General features: G+C 37.9%; 1 protein-coding gene across 4 annotated transcripts in view; it reads right to left on the reverse strand.

The window, feature by feature from the left end:
* The window catches only part of PIG-U (phosphatidylinositol glycan anchor biosynthesis class U), a 276,485-nt gene that overhangs the window by 136,705 nt on the left and 122,526 nt on the right, over positions 1 to 17,254 (reverse strand). For all 4 annotated transcript variants that reach the window (XR_016548865.1, XR_016548864.1, XM_090398373.1 and 1 more), the window contains one exon: positions 9,427 to 9,570. Coding sequence is in view for 2 of the 4 variants with exons in the window: in XM_090398373.1 (XP_090254499.1) it covers positions 9,427 to 9,570 (144 nt within the window). In the remaining 2 variants the exon portion in view is untranslated. The remainder of the gene's footprint in view (positions 1 to 9,426; positions 9,571 to 17,254) is intronic.

Consider the following 17,254-nt stretch of genomic DNA (forward strand, 5'->3'; position numbering starts at 1 on the left):
CATAGGAAGACAGAATAGAGACTGTGAAAGGGTGCATGGTGGCCACGGAGTGGGAATGATGAATCAGGAAGGAGAGAGGGTTGTGGACTTTGCAGTAGCGTTTGATCTGGCAATTGTGAACTCGTTTTTCTTCAAGAGGGAAGAACATTTGATAACATTTAGAAGTGGTAACAACAGCTCACAAACTGACTACATTTTGACTAGAAGAAAACATCTTAAGGTTGTGACAAATTGTAAGGTAATTCCAACAGATCAAGTAGCACAACAACACCGACTGCTGTGCGCAGACTTTAAATTAAGATCGAATATAAGAACTTCTGGTTGCCATGGGATGAAGACAATTAAGTGGTTTCGCTTAAAAGAAGAGAGTGTGAGGAATCATTTTAGGGAGAGAGTGTTAGAGAGGATTTCGGATGGACTGGAAAGTGTACAAGATTGGTGGAAACATGATTCAAAAGTAATCCTGAGCTGTGCAATCGAGGTGCTTGGTGAGACATCTGGAAAGATTAGAGAGCAGAAGGAGGGTTGGTGGTGGAATAATGATGTACAAGTGGCAGTGACAGCTAAGAGGAAGGCAAAGCAGAAGTGGGATGAGTCAAGAGTGAAAGAGGACAGAGAGGTATACAAAGAGAGAAAGCAAGAAGCCAAGAGAGTTGTGGCACAGGCGAAGGCCATGGCATATCAAGATCTGTATGATCAATTAGAAACAAAGGAAGGACAGAGAAAAATTTACCAACTAGCGAAATGTAGAAATAAAGCAGCTAAGGACATCTTACATGTGAGGCAGATCAAAGATGCTGAAGGAAGAGTATTATGGAGAGATGTGGACATAAGAAACAGATGGAAAATATACTTTGAGGGACTTCTGAATGAGGAAAATGCAAGGACTCACAGAGGAGATGGGCAGCCTTCTGAGGGGATGGTGCAGAACATCAGTAGAATGGAAGTGACGGAGGCAATGAAGAGGATGAGGAATGGAAAAGCGGTGGGCCCCAACAGAATTCCAGTGGAGGCATGGAAGGCACTGGGGGAAGAGGGAATTGACCTGCTGTGGGACCTGTTCATGAAAGTTTGCCAACAGGAAAATATACCCGAGGAATGGAGGGAGAGTACTCTTGTTCCCATCTACAAGGGTAAAGGGGATGCACAAGACTGTAAAAATTACAGAGGAATAAAGTTGATGTCCCACACAATGAAGATCCTAGAAAGGGTTCTTGATGGTAGATTGAGGGAGGAGGTGGAGATTGCAAAGGAACAATTTGGCTTCATGACTGGTAGATCAACAACAGATGCTATCTTTGGGTTACGACAGATGATGGAAAAATATCGAGAGAAACAAAGGGAGCTACACCTGGTATTTATTGATCTGGAGAAAGCATACGATAGAGTGCCAAGGCAAGACGTCTGGAGGTGTCTGAGGGAGAAGAAGGTGCCGGAGAAATATGTCAGGTTGGTGCAGGAAATGTACAGAAATGTGAAGACAAGTGTTCGGACCTGTTTGGGACAGACAGAAAGTTTTCATGTAACAGTTGGCTTGCATCAAGGGTCAGCATTAAGTCCGTTTCTGTTTAATATTGTGATGGAGGTGGTAACAGAGGAGGTGAGAGAAGATGCACCTTGGACAATGCTGTATGCAGATGACATCTTGCTGTGTGTAGATTCAAGAGAAGAAGCGGAAACTAAACTGGAAAGATGGAGAAAAGTACTGGAAGAGAGAGGTATGAGACTGAGCAGAAGTAAGACAGAGTATATGTGTTGCGCAGTGGGCGGTGGCAGGAGACAGACCTGGAGCTGGAAGGAAATGTCATCAGGAAGGTGAGAGACTTTAGATACTTAGGTTCGACAGTGGAAGAAGATGGAGGAGGTGAGAAGGAAGTGGGATGCAGGATATAAGCAGGTTGGAGGAACTGGAGGGAGATGGCTGGAGTGTTATGTGATAATAGGGTGCCGATCAATCTGAAATGCAAAATTTATAGGACAGTAGTGAGGCCAGCTATGACATATGCTATAGAAACTGTGGCCCTGAGGAAAAATAACATTAGCAGGATGGAAGTAGCAGAGATGAGAATGCTTAGGTGGATATGCGGTGTGACCAGAAAGGATCATCTGAGAAATGACTATGTCAGGGGAATAGTGAAAGTTACGAACTTAGGAGCGAAAATACAGGAGGCAAGGTTGAGATGGTTTGGTCATGTGATGAGGAGGGAGGACGAATATGTGGGAAGAAGGGTCATGCAGATGGATGTGCAAGGAAGGCGGAAGCGTGGGCGGCCAAAGAAGAGATGGAAGGAGCTGGTAGAAGAGGACTTGAAGATGAAGAACTTGGATGTGGTGACAGCCCAAGACAGGAAGGTGTGGAGGAGACTCATAATAAACAGTGACCCCACTTAAGTGGGAGAAGCTGCAGAAGAAGAAGAAGAAGAGATCTCCTATTGAACATCAGGTCATATATCATCATCATCAAATTCCTGCCATGTACCCTCAAGGGGTGTACAGGATATGACAGTACTACATGAAAAAATTACATCATTACTAACTTCCTATCTACAATTTTCCTCCAAATCAGTCTGTTACTTGTCAAGACTCCAACATTATCAGATCTTATATTTCTATCGTCTAAGGCACTTTGTACCGTATCAATCCACCTATATCTTGGTCTTCCTCTGGGTCGTTTTCCTGCCAACCTGACAAAGAACACTTGTTTTGCTAATCTTTCCTCTCCCATTCTATTTAAGTGACCATACCACCTGAGATTAGCTTTGCTAACACATTCCTGGATGCTGACAATGTCAAGTTCTTTCCTAATATCTTCATTTTTAATATGATATTGCCATTGATGCCATCTGTTCACGCCTCTAATCTTTCTCAGGACTCTCATATCTGCGGTCTCTAGTCTTTGGTCAAGTGTTTTACTTCTGACTCAGCTCTCAGATCCATAAGTTAAAATTGGTTTGAACACAGTCTTGTATACAGCTAATTTAGTGTTCCGACTAATTTCTCTATTATTCCATATGAATTTATTCAATTGACTTCCCACGATACCAGCTTTGCTGATTCTGTTGTCTATTTCTATATTTAGTTTACCATCTTCAGTAAAAATTGTGCCTAAGTAGCTGAAATGTTTTACTTGTTCCACAGGTTCTCCATTCACAACACAGTTGACATTTTCAATGATTCTGCCTATTTTCATTGTCTTTGTCTTTTTATTGCTGACCTTCATACCATATCTATTACAACAGCTATTCAATTTAGTCAGAGAATCTTGCAGACTTGTAGTGGATTTATTTAGAAGTATAACATCATCCGCATAAAGCAAAGAGCTGACATCAACATCTCCAATTTTGATATCAGGTTTAATACCACATTCCTTCATAATGTGATCCATATAGATAATGAATAACAGAGGGGATAATGTACATCCTTGTCTCACACCAGATTTAACATTAAACCATGTTCCTGTACTTCCTTCAATTCTATATGCTGACTCACAACTCAAATAAAGACTAAGTATTGCTTGATATAATGCCCCATTGACACCATATAACTGCAGCGTATTGAATAGCTTCCCTCTTGGCACCTTGTCATATGCCTTTTCCAAATCGACAAAACTTAAATACAGATCTTTGTTATATTCCCATGCTTTCTCGACTATTTGTCGTAAAGTAAAGATCTGATCCTGACAGCCTCTATTTGGCCTGAATCCAGCTTGTTCTTCACCAAGCTTTTCTTCCACAATTCTTCTCAACCGTTTCTCAAGTATACTTGCATAGATCTTGCCAGGAACACTCAGTAGGGAATACAGATCTATGTTATATTCCCATGCTTTCTCGACTTTTTGTCGTAAAGTAAAGATCTGATCCTGACAGCCTCTATTTGGCCTGAATCCAGCTTGTTCTTCACCAAGCGTTTCTTCCACAATTCTTCTCAACCGTTTCTCAAGTATACTTGCATAGATCTTGCCAGGAACACTCAGTAGGGAAATACCTCTGTAATTCTCACATTCAGTTTTATTTCCCTTTTTATATATGGGTACTATGAGAGCTCTACTCCAATCATCGGGAATTCGTCCCTCTGTCCAGGCTTTCTGAACTATGCAGTGCAGCCACTGTAAGACTCTTATACCACCATACTTCAGCATTTCTGGTCGAATATCATCTACTCCTGCTGCCTTTCCACATTTCAAGCCTTTGATGGCTTTTTCTACTTCAAGTATGGATATGTATTCCTGACTGCATGCCTGGTCAGTGTTTTTTTATCACTGTGCTGTCATCACTGCTTGTTTCATTTAGCAGTTTTTCAAAGTAATTACTCCATACTTCAAGGATATCTTTTTCTCCTGTTTTTATTTCACCTTTATCATCTCTAATTCCTTTTACAGCACTCTTTCCTCCATTCCTAAGCTTCTTCAACAACCTCCAGAATATTTTGCCACCTTCTTGATATTTATTTTCTATATTCTTGCCAAAGTCCTCCCATGACTTTTGTTTAGCTAGTTTTACACACTGTTTAGCTTTCTTACATTTGTCTCTGTATTCTGTATGAGTAAAAGCTGACTTATTTGCCAGGAACTTTTGATATGCTTTCTTCTTTTCCTTCACTGCCTCTTTAACTTCCTGTGTCCACCAGGGAGTTCTGCTTTTTTTTATCTTTGCACACAACCTCACCACATGCCTCTCTGGCAGAATCAATCAATGTTTCCTTCAGAGTTTGCCACTGAATCTCCAAGGTTTGATTCCTGTTCTCAAACGCTTTCATTTTCTTTTCAATAATATTTCTGTATTTTAGTCTACAGTTTACATCTGAGAGCTGCTCAAGTTTTATTCGCTTTAAAACTTTCTTACATGTTATTCTTTTCAATATGAAATTCAATTTTATCCTGCTCAAGACTAAATAGTGATCACTTCCAATTTCAAATCCTCTGTACACTCTGGTGTCCTGCACCAGGGAGAAAACATCACTATCAACAATAACATAGTCAATGAGACTTTTCTTATTCCTAGCCTCTTCTCTCCATGTGAATTTGTGCACATTTTTATGTTGGAACATGGTGTTAGTAATAACCAGTCCATGTCCTGAGCAGAAATCCAACAGATATTTGCCATTATTATTAGCTTTGCTCTTTTCTCCAAATTTTCCCAAAATATTTTTGTATGTCTCACAATCATTTCCTACTCTACTATTTAGATCCCCAACAAGGACCAACTTTTCCTTTTTCATTGTGTCAGTTGCTTTTTCTAAAGCCTCAAAAAATTCCTCCACTTCTACCTTAGTAGAACCTTCTGTGGGACCATAGGCACAAATAAGTCTCATTGTCCAGTTCCCCATTCTCATATTTGCCCACATTACTCTACTTGAGACTGACTGCCATTCAAGAAGATTAGCCTCGTATTTTGTGTTGAATACTATGGCTACTCCTTCTTTTCCTTGATTGTTATTGCCTGAATATAACATTTTGTATTTATTGCTCAGAAAGATCTCACCAGTTTTGGTCTTTTTTGTTTCAGTCACCCCTATTATGTCGATCTGGTACTTATCTAATTCCTCAGCTAGCTCCATTTCTTTGCCATTCAGGCTTCTTACGTTGATAGTACCGATCTTTAACTCTGGTGATGTTGAGTTGGGGTTTGTTTTCAGATATGTTCCAGTAGCTGACTTTTCGCTGTTCGCCCTGGTTCCTTGGCAAAAACAACGGGGGCCTTGTTTAACCGGGCGACGCCCCAGCCGGCATGAAATTTTGTCATGTTGTACCATCATTTTTTATTTTGGTTTAACCAATAAGAATACAATTTGGTCGGCTAAATCCCAAATTGCCAGCCCATCCTCGTTCGTTCAGTATCAAAGTAGATACCCAACAGGGTGCTCCACGAGAAGGTGAGGATTGGACATTAGGTCAGAAGCCCTGGTCGGTTCTCCGCATTCTTTTAAAGGCTATGTGGAGGTATCCTCTCAGTTATACAGCTTTGACCCTTAAGCACCCCCAGGTCATATATTGATTCCCTTAATAATGTAAGACTGTAACAAGCAAAATTGTATTTTTTTTTGGAATTAATTTCTCAGCTAATAAGGGTAATATTTTTGAGACTAACATATCTTTGGGCAGAGGACAATCAGAAGGATACACTTTTTCACTTCACTACATTCTTGCTTATAAGTTAGTGTATATTCAACTTTAGTTCAGTTTGATTTATGAAATGTTTAAAAATTGCAATTTTAAAACATTTCATAAATGTTTAAAAATTACAATGTAGAAATGGTTATTTTGAATTAATCAGAGATGAATTATTTGATACCTGTTTCTAATTTGTAAATCTAACTGTGGATAACAAACAAGTGATAACAATTAGTAATGCTTGCATGTAGAGGAGAGTGATGTGGCAAAAAAATATCACCTTCTTAGCAACCAAAAAATTAGGCTCCCATTTATGACAGCACAGTACTGTACTCATAAATAATGAAACATGAGTGTATAGTGCTTCTGTGTGATAAATAATCAGTTGGAAAACACATGGAGCAAGAGAAAATCAAAACTACTACTTTATCAACTGGATAAAGTATCAGAGGAGACTAGTCAACAATATTCTCAAAAATTCAGGGAACTGCAATAAAGTGTTCTGAGGATTGTGTGACAGTAGGATTAGGCTTTTTTAAAAATTTGCATAGTTTCCTTTCTTTTCTGCAGAAATTTCTCTATCGCAAGCAACTGCAACTCATATCACCCAGTCTCCTTTGTTATATCTCTCCATGTTGGGAATCCATTACCTCAAACAACCAAACTGGCTTATTAACAGAGACAAATTCTCCTGCTAATTTTTTCAATGTAAGCTTTTTTTCCCTTGAGGCTTGGCATGTTGTTTTTTGTCTTCTGCAACTTTTTGTGCTTCTGGCTGCATAATGTTTTCATTTGCAAACTCTTCTTCAGACTGTTCTCCACTACCAACTGTCTTGCCATCAATCTCTAGCAAGGTTTTGTCAAATCCTGTGAATGTACAAATATAATATTTTCAGCAACTTCATCCAAATACCATTCGAACATTCTGCTGTCACTTTATTCAAAATGTTGCATTTACGAGGGACATCCAGAAAGTAAGTTCCAATGGGCTGTCAGAGAAACAAAAATATACTTACAAAAAAACTTTATTGGAAATTAAAGTAGACATCTTGCACTACTTTTCTACATAATTTCTGCCATTGTTCAGAAGGTTGCCGCCTATGATGTAAACCATGCATTGACTGCTTCTTTGACCTCATCATCTTGAAACTGCTGGCCATCAAGGAAAGATTTAAGATGTTTGAACAGGTAAAAGTCGCTTGGTGTGAGGTCAGGACTATATGGGGGATGATGGAATTGTTCCCAGCCAAAGGTGGCAAGGAGAAGTTGTGTTACGCTGGCCGTGTGTGTGGGCGGGTATTATCATGAATCAAAACAATGCCCCTGGTAAGCATGTCGTTTATTCTAGTTTGCACAATGCAGTTTCTTAAGGGTTTGGCAGTACATACTCATGTTGATTGTGGAGTCTTGACCCAAGAAGTCTACCAGCAAAATCCCTTGTCTGCCCCAAAACACAGTGCACGTGATTTTTCGAGTGGAAACCATTGTCTTCATTGGATTCAGGGGTTGTGTGCAACACCTAAGTCTCGTCCCTAGTGACAAGTGTGCTCAGGAAAGCATCGCCATCCTCATGGTAGCATGTCAAGAATTCTAACACACTACCCAGCCGATTCACTTTGTGTTGTTCTGTAAGAAACTTTGACACCCAGCGTGCACACAATTTTCTATAATTCAGTTTCTCCGACACAATTTCATGAAGACATGAACGTGAAACTTCTGGAAATTGCAGCGAGAGTGACATCATACTGAATCCCCTATTCTGTCAAATCTTCTTCAACTGAATGCACCAAATCATCAGTCACTAAAGATGGTTGCTTGCTCCGTTCATCATCGTGTACACCTGTCCTTCCTTCCTTCATTAAAAAGTTTTTCTTATCTTTGTACCATTGAATCACTCATTGCGTGTTCTCCATAAACCTCAATAATCTGCCAATGAATTTTAGCTGCTTTAACGTTACTTGCATTCAAGAAACAGATAATTGACCTAATTTCACATGTGGTGGGCGATTCGATTTTCTCAGACATTATAAACACACACCAAGAAGCATACACACACTGTGAGAATGTTTGAAAATGGCACCAATGCCTTGCTAACGAATCAATAAACTCAGCACGCATGTGCACCATTGTGATCGTAGCGCTGCAGTGAAAATATTTAAAAACAGAACTTACTTTCTGGACATCCCTCTTACATAATTTTTACAATGCAAGATATTACATTTTTTCCAAAAGTATTTCTTAAACAATATCTTGAAGGCCACCTTCAAGACACCCTAGTCTATGGGTTGTAGGAGTAAGGTATATTTGGTGAAGGTGTTAGTGTGATGGCTGCCATAAGTTGTATATGTTGTAAGTTGAGGACCAACTGTATATGAATAAGTTTTTAAATGTCACCAACTGAAACACTGATAATTGCAGCACTATGTTCAAGATCAAAGGAAAGATTATTAATGCAACTCAAGATTAAAGAGGAACTCAGCTCCAGCCAGATGGTCAAAAGACAAACTGTTGATTTGAAAAACATCAGATGTTGTCTACCTCATGTTACCCAAAGCTTATTTGATAGACACTTGGGTGTAACTTTACAAGCTGCAATGACCAAGTGGATAGCATTTCTGCTGTTCATTCTACAGACTGTGGATTCAAATCCCACTGAGGCATGTATATTTGTGAAAGAAGTCTTTAGTTAGCACTACTTTCACTACTTGATGTGAGATCAACACTCTTCTTATTAAATTTCTGAAGCAACCTGAAAAAAATAGCATGTTTCTCTGGTCTCTAGGGACAGTTCCTAATCTGTATTCTATCCAGTACTAGACGCACTGGGGGTTCACAAATTTTTGTTTATGGAACTGTTTAAATAAATGACCATGACCTTCTTTAATGAGGTGATTTATATCATTTTTAAATGTAGCTTATTATCAATAATGAAATGAGGAATAATAAACTGCTTTTTCAAGTTATAAATGCTATATCACATATTAAAAAGGATCTGCTTTCATAATTTCATGCTTATACCCAAAAATCATCTATACATACACATAATAAATAAAATGATGATGCACAATGCATGTTTCTTGCTGCAGAATCAAGTATTTATTTTGTTATTTCATAAATGGTATGTAATAGAAATACAATGAGACATAAATAGGTCAAAGAAATATTAATTAAATGTCTTTTTAATCCAAAAATGTTGGTAATTTTTATATTTCTTGTTTGATTTTTATATTCTAGTAATAATTTACAAAATTAATTAAAATAGCAAAACACAGTTTAAAAAAATTTAAAAGCATGAAAACAAAAATGTATATTATTACCTTAGTCTTATTGCAAGTGGTATGGTATATATGAAAGCATTTAACTGGAATGTCCATAAGAAGAACTCTCGAAAGTGCTCAAACATTTCTGTGAAAAAATACCAGAACAATCCTATATTTGGTGAAAGATCTGGCACAGAAAGTCTGCAAGAAGATAAATCATTATTTGAATCAAAGAATGGCACAGTTTTATAAATCTACTTTTATATATATATATGTTAAAGATACCAAGCAATTTTATAAACTTGGTTTTAATACTTTTTATCAAGTAAGCAAACATGCAGGTAAGTCAAGTTTGCATCTGAAGTATTTTCAGGTCTGAGGTAACTAAGGTGGAGTAAGCTCCGATCACTTTTTCCTTAGTATCTCCCATAATGGGAGATACTAAGGAAATAACTAAGGATGATCAGAGCTTACTTTACCTTTACCATAAGTTGTCTCAGACCTGAAAATACTTCAGGCACAAACTTGACTTACCTACTTGCTTGCATACTTGGGAAAAAGGATTAAAACCAAGTTTGTAAAATTGCTTGGTATCATTAACGTATAGTATACCCAAGGTAAAACACTTTCCACACACATACATATAAATAATCAAAGCATAAAATCTGTGTAAGTTCTGATTTATCTCACAAATACAAAAGCATAAATAACAGATCATTATTGTAACTGCTATTTCAGTTTCACCATCTGGAACCAGCATATAAATAAGCTACTCAACTGTTACAGATTTAAATCAGTCAGAAGAGCAGAACACAATGTGTAACACGCACAAGATCAAATCTGACATTGCAGTGCACCATGCATACCTAATTTTCAACACCTCTTTCCTATCTACACTGAAGGTTCAACAGAAAAAGAAAAAAAATGCTCTATCACTATTTCATATAAAATGTCTCAATGTTCTTAATATGGCCTCTTAATGGACAAAACAAGCATTGTGGGATAATAATTAATGTTGGCAACCTTTAATGGGTGGGAATGTCTTAAAAAAACACCTTAACCAGGAAGGCAACATTTCATCATCATCAAGATATGATGCACCCAGATTATGTTAATCTAAGTCAGTTTTATAGCCTTATCTGTTTAGGTTGGGGGTGGGTGGGTCATAGGATTCCAAGACTAGCCTCTTGAATTAAGTCTGTATCTGTATAGTACAATCCCCCCCCCCTGCCAATGGATCCAATAATCTGATTCAATAGCATGGATTGTGACATCTGTGTCTCCATAATGCAGATAATGACATTACATTCATCTGTATAGCAAGTTAGTTTGCAGAAGCAAGATATTTAGAGGAAAAAGCTATAGGTGAACTAACCAGTGGTGAGGATTTTCTGATGAGCTAATGAAAGCAGCTAAATTTTGATAAGGCTTAAAAGTAGTATGGATGATTTATATTGTGAGTGGGATTTAGGATGAGGAGGTGGAGAGAATCTTTTATCGATTATGGCAGGAGTTAATGATGGATGCCACTAGCTAAGTGTTATGAATGTGATCACAGCCAGCTGAACTGGTTTCTCAAGTGTGAGGCAAGAATTAATTTACCGTCACTAAAATGTTAAATATTTACCAAGCAAAATTCAAGCGAACAAGGAAAATACTAACTACTGGCACAGTTCAGGCCAAGTGGTAAGTTTATCTGCCTTGCCAACTAACAGGCTGTGAATCCAAATAATCTTGACAAGAGAATGGATATTTGTGAATGTCATTAAGTGGGAGAGATGAATTTCACTGCCTGTGTGAGACCACTATCCCACTTAATATCCCACTTCAAGCACAAAAGTGCTTGAAAAAGTTCCACATTGGGTTTATAAAAAGTCCTTAATAACAAAGTTTACAATATAATATCAACAACTGGTATTAGCAAGACTAAGAAGACCAAAAACCAGTGAGATCATTTATTCATACAATAGGGATCAAGAAATAATAAGATAAACTTCTTGGAGTTGACAAGACAAAACAGGTGTTTAAATTTTGAAATAGAAAAGTAGACAATGAAACTTAACTGCACTTATGGTCCCATAGAGGATTCTAATACATAAGCACTGGAACTTCGAGTCATTAAAAAATAGGTGATAAAGAAAAAAGCTGTTTTTGTTGAAGATCTAAACAGCCAAGTAGGAAATCAATCCAAGATACACTGGTGTCCAAAACCTAAGGATGAACACTATTTCTGAGGATTGCAACTGCAAATTTAGATGAATCAGCTTGTGGCAATTTGTATAACTGACGATTTCAAGTAGAAAATGGGTACACATTCACATTTTTAATCACAAGCAAAGAGGTCATGTGGAAGCGCTCAACAGGATAAAAGGCAAAAGGTTAGACAAGCAAATTGTGTTTGAAGGAAGATCTTTTTGTGAAGGAATAAAGTTGCAAACTTGGATGTCTTGTAATGTCTCAATTACACCATCCACATGATTTCACAGAAGAATTATTGGAAAGCTTGAAGAAGGCCACAGAGTTATTGATATTGCAAGAGTTTGGAATCTCATACAGAGTTGTATTCAGGCTCTGGGCAGTGTTTCAAACCAATGGAATGTGCTCCAGACATTTGCTTGCTAAAAGGTCACATTGCTCTACCATGGAGCATGAAGACTGAAATTTGATTATAACAGCAAAACATAATCGACTCACCACAGCTGGTCAGCTTGTACGTCGGCTGCATTAAAGCACAGGTATGTGGATATGTCGACAAACTGTGACATCTGCGACAAGTAGGCCAATACACTCAAAGGCCTTTAGTCTGCATCCCTTTATCCACAGCTCATCATAGAACACATTTTCAGTGGTGCTGTATTCATAAAAAGTGGACCAAACACCAATGCGCTAATACTCTTTACAGATGAGGGTTGTTTTAGTCTTTCCTATGATGCTAGACAACACTTGTGTGGAAGCATTATGCTTAATAGACGAAAGCTACAGGTGCTGGAAAAAGGGAATGACTGGTGAATGATATTGCAACAAAGTTCTGCAATGTCATGTTTGATTGTTCTGAAGTGCTGCAAGTGAAGAATTCATTTTTATGGATGACAATGCCACACCACAAGTATCTCTACGTACACAAGCAGTAGAGATACTTATGAAGAAGCTCCCTAGATCTCATAAGTATGAGGGTTGTTTTAGTCTTTCCTATGATGCTAGACAACACTTGTGTGGAAGCATTATGCTTAATAGACGAAAGCTACAGGTGCTGGAAAAAGGGAATGACTGGTGAATGATATTGCAACAAAGTTCTGCAATGTCATGTTTGATTGTTCTGAAGTGCTGCAAGTGAAGAATTCATTTTTATGGATGACAATGCCACACCACAAGTATCTCTACGTACACAAGCAGTAGAGATACTTATGAAGAAGCTCCCTAGATCTCATCCCCCCCCGCATAGAATGTTTGGGAACCAATAAGGAGATACACTGCTACTTGAAATTCCCCTACAGAAAGCAAACAAGGCCTAGCTCTGAAGGAGGCATGGGCCAGCTTGCTTCAAAAACTCCTGAATCAATTGGTACTAAGCATGGTACGATATTATGAGAGCTGCATTGCAGTTCAGGGTGGATATATTAAATGCAAATGTCTCTCTGCATACATTAATTCCTTAACTACATCCTTAAGAAATTTCTAACTTTTGCCAAAAATGTGCTGCTATTTAATTTGTATGAAATTTATAACACATTTTTGGTGTAATATAATTTATTAGTATGTTGGCAATAAATTTGCCCACATTTGGCTGTAGTCAAGAAATTTTTTCATATACAAGTCGTTGTTGTCAAGTCCATTGAAGAGCTTCTAGATATGACCGTGGATCTGTAGAACTGCTTTGGCAATCTGTTCAACTTTGATGGAGTAGAGCTTTTCTCTAAGTCATCATCATCAAATTCCTGCCATGTACCCTCAAGGAGTGTACAGGATATGATAGTACTACATGAAAAATTTACATTCATTGCTAACTTTCCTATCTACAATTTTCCTCCAAATCAGTCAGTTACTTATGGGAGAGATTGATTTCAATTTGGGTTCATATAGGTCAAATTTATTTGAAACTAAGTAAGAAAATACTGACAAGTTTTGCCAACTTAGCTGTTTGGCTTCTTCAGGGTAAAAAATAGATGTAAAACAACTTAAATGCTAAAACTGTTCACTAAAACTATTAATGAAGGAAGAATCAAATACAATTGTATTTTTTACAAAAAACAGAAGAACGCATACATCACATGCATGGAGATTGTATGATCTCACTTGTTGTTATGTCGGAACGTTCTGTAATTGTTCGTGCGGATTAAACTATATTGGTCAGACCCCTAGAAGTTTGGAAATCAGAAAAAAAAAAAAAGGAACACGTAGGAGATGTAAACAATAACAGAGAAGACAACTCAGAGTTAGCATTTCATTTCTCCAGGACAAACCATACCATAGAATGGGACAAAACCTCCATGTCCTACTTAGAGGATTTCCGCTCCCGAATCATAAAAGAAGCCATAACAGTGATCCGTTCTAAACATAACTTAAATAGAAACCAAGGATTAATTCTGCCTGATATTTGGAAGACCCTCATAAGATTTTTAAGCATGTCAGAATTAAATCTTGCTGCTTATTACAGAACGTTCCCACATAACAACAAGTGAGATCACACATGCTCCATGCGTGTGATACACGTTCTTCTGTTTTTCGTAAAAAATACAATTGTATTCGGTTCTTCCTTCATTAAGAGTTTTAGTGAACAGTTTTAGCATTTAAGTTGCTTTACATCTATTTTTACCCTGAAGAAGTCAAACAGAAAAGTTGGCGAAACTTTTCTGTATTTTCTTACTTAGTTTGAAATAAATTTGACCTATATAAACCCAAATTGAAGTCAATCTCTCGCATAGTTCTTTTGGTCAAAAATAACTTTTTATCATTACAGTCAGTTACTTGTCAAGACTCCAACATTATCACATCTTATATTTCTATCATCTAAGGCACTTTTTACCATATCAATCCACCCATATCTTGGTCTTCCTCTTGGTCAATCAACCTGGCAAAGAACACTTGTTTTGCTAATCTTTCCTCTCCCATTCTGTTTAAGTAACCATACCACCTGAGATTAGCTCTGTTAATGCATTCCTGGATGCTGACAATGTCAAGTACTTTCCTAATATCCTCATTTTTAATACGATATTGCCATTGATGCCATCTGTTCGTGCCCCTAATCTTTCTCAGGACTTTCGTATCTGCAGTCTTTGGTCAAGCGTTTTACTTCTAACCCAGCTCTCAGATCCATAAGTTAAAACTGGTTTGAACACTGTCTTGTGTATATAGCTAATTTAGGGTTCTGACTAATTTCTCTTATTCCATATGAATTTATTCAACTGACATCCTATCATACCAGCTTTTTTGATTCTGTTGTCTATTTCCATATTTAATTTCCCATCTTCACTAAAAAATCGTGCCTAAGTAACTGACATGTTTTCTTTTCCACAAGTTCTCCATTCACAATGCAGTTGACATTTTCAATGATTCTGTCTATTTTCATCGTCATTGTCTTGTTATTGCTGATCTTCAAACCATATCTATTACAACAGTTATTCAATTTAGTCAAGGAATCTTGCAGACTTGAAGTGGATTTATTTAGAAGTATAACATCATCTGCATAAAGCAAAGAGCTGACATTAACATCTCCAATTTTCATATCCGGTTTAATACCACTTTCCTTCATAATGTGATCCATATAGATAATGAATAACAGAGGGGATAATGTACTTCCTTGTCTGACACCAGATTTAACATTAAACCATCTTCCTGTATTTCCTTCAATTCTAACTGCTGACTTACAACTCAAATAAAGACTAAATATTGCTTGATATAATGCCCCATTGACACCATATAACTGTAGCATTTTGAATAGCTTCTCTTTTGCCACCTTGTCATATGCTTTTACTATATCTATGAAACTTAAATACAGATCTTTGTTATATTCCAATGATTTCTCAACTATTTGTCGTAAAGTGAAATCCGATCCTGACAGCCTCTATTTGGCCTGAATCCAGCTGGTTCTTCACCAAGCTTTTCTTCCACAATTCTTCTCAACTGTTTTTCAAGTACACTTGCATAGATCTTACCAGGAACACTCAGTAGGGAAATAGCTCTGTAATTGTCACATTCAGTTTTATTTCCCTTTTTATATATCGGTACTATGAGAGCTCTACTTCATTCATCAGGAATTCGTCCCTCTGTCCAAGCCTTCTAAACAATGCAGTACAGCCAATGTAAACTTTTATACCTCCATACTTGAATATTTCTGGTCAAATATCTTCTACTCTTGCTGTCTTTCCACATTTCCAGCCTTTGATGGCTTTTTCTACTTCGAGTATGGATATATGTTCTTGACTCTATGCCTGTTCTTGTGTAGAGGCTTAAGTGCTGTGAGGACATTATATTGGAGGTTTAATGGATTTTTTACAACACTCAAAAAGAATTAAAATAGAATTTAATACTTCCTATATTTCATGCTAGTCACTAGGACATCTACGGGGATTACAAAGACAATTAATGTAACATGCACACAAAAACTTACAATACTAAGACCAACCACATGGGTGATAATAAAGTCCTATCTAGGTGGAGCGCCCTCTAAGGGCAGTAGTAGGTGGCCTGGAATGTAAGGTGGGACCTCTGGTGATGACTGTTTCCCAAATCTTCGGAAGCTTAATGCAACCGTATTTGTTAAGATTTGGTTGGTTTCTGAGAGCTGCTGCTGCTTCTAAGAAAAGTCTCTCTTTCTTGAATTTGCTGTGGTGGAGCATGGTGGTTTTCTTCCATGATACTCTGTGGGTGGTGTCCAAAACATGGTCAGCCAAGCCTGAATGGCCATAGTTGTGTTTAACGATGTAAGACTTGTGTTCCTCCAGGCGGATGGATGCTGATCTGCCTGTCTGTCCAAAGTACGCAAGCTTACAGGAACAGGGTACTTTGTAAACTCCAGGCAGAGAGAGAGGAGGGAGCTGATCTTTCGTAGAACGGATAAGGGTAGCCAGTTTGCGGTAGGGCTTATATGCTGTGTGTAGGTTATACTTTTTTAGTATCTTGGCTATTTTTTCCGAAGTGCCACAGATGTAGGGTATGGTGATGGCATTTTTAAATTCTTGTTGGCGAGAGGGACGGGGAATGGGGGAGGAATTGATTATTTTTTTGATGCTGTGTTCGCTGTAGCCATTGGAGAGGAAAGTTCTGTGTATGTGGTTAAGCTCAGTAGTGAGGGCGGTTCCACTAGAACAAAGATTGTGGGCTCTCTTGGTAAGGGTTTTAATGAAGCCATATTGTTTTGAGGGGTGGTGGTGGGAGAGTTTGTGAATGTATCTGCCTGTGTGTGTGGGTTTTCTGTATACAGTGAAGGCAAGTGTATCATTAGGCACATGCGTGACTAAGGTGTCTAGGAAGGGTAAACAATTGTTCTTTTCCTTTTCCATAGTAAACTGGATTCTTGGATGTAGGCTATTGAGATGACTGAGGAAGGAGTCTAACGTGTCTGGGCCATGAGGCCATATAGAGAACACATCATCTACATATCTTAGCCAGATAGAAGGTTTGAGTGGGGCTGAGTCTATGGCTCGTTTTTCGAAATCTACCATATAGAAATTGGCAAGGGGGGGAGAGGGGGGAGCCCATGGCAGTTCCCTCTATCTGCTTGTAGATTTTATTATTCCAAGCGAAATACCCAGAGTTGATGGCGAAGGAAAAGAGATCTAAGATGTCAGAGGGAAAAACGTTTTCTAAGAGAGATAAAGTGTCAGTTAAGGGAATATTGGTAAACAAGGAGGAGATATCAAAGCTTACTAATATGTCTGTATTATTC

The sequence above is a fragment of the Typopeltis vanoorti genome, chromosome 1 (assembly GCF_054136105.1).
Source record: "Typopeltis vanoorti isolate ZY-2024b chromosome 1, IOZ_Tvanoo_1.0, whole genome shotgun sequence".
Taxonomy (NCBI): domain Eukaryota; kingdom Metazoa; phylum Arthropoda; class Arachnida; order Uropygi; family Thelyphonidae; genus Typopeltis; species Typopeltis vanoorti.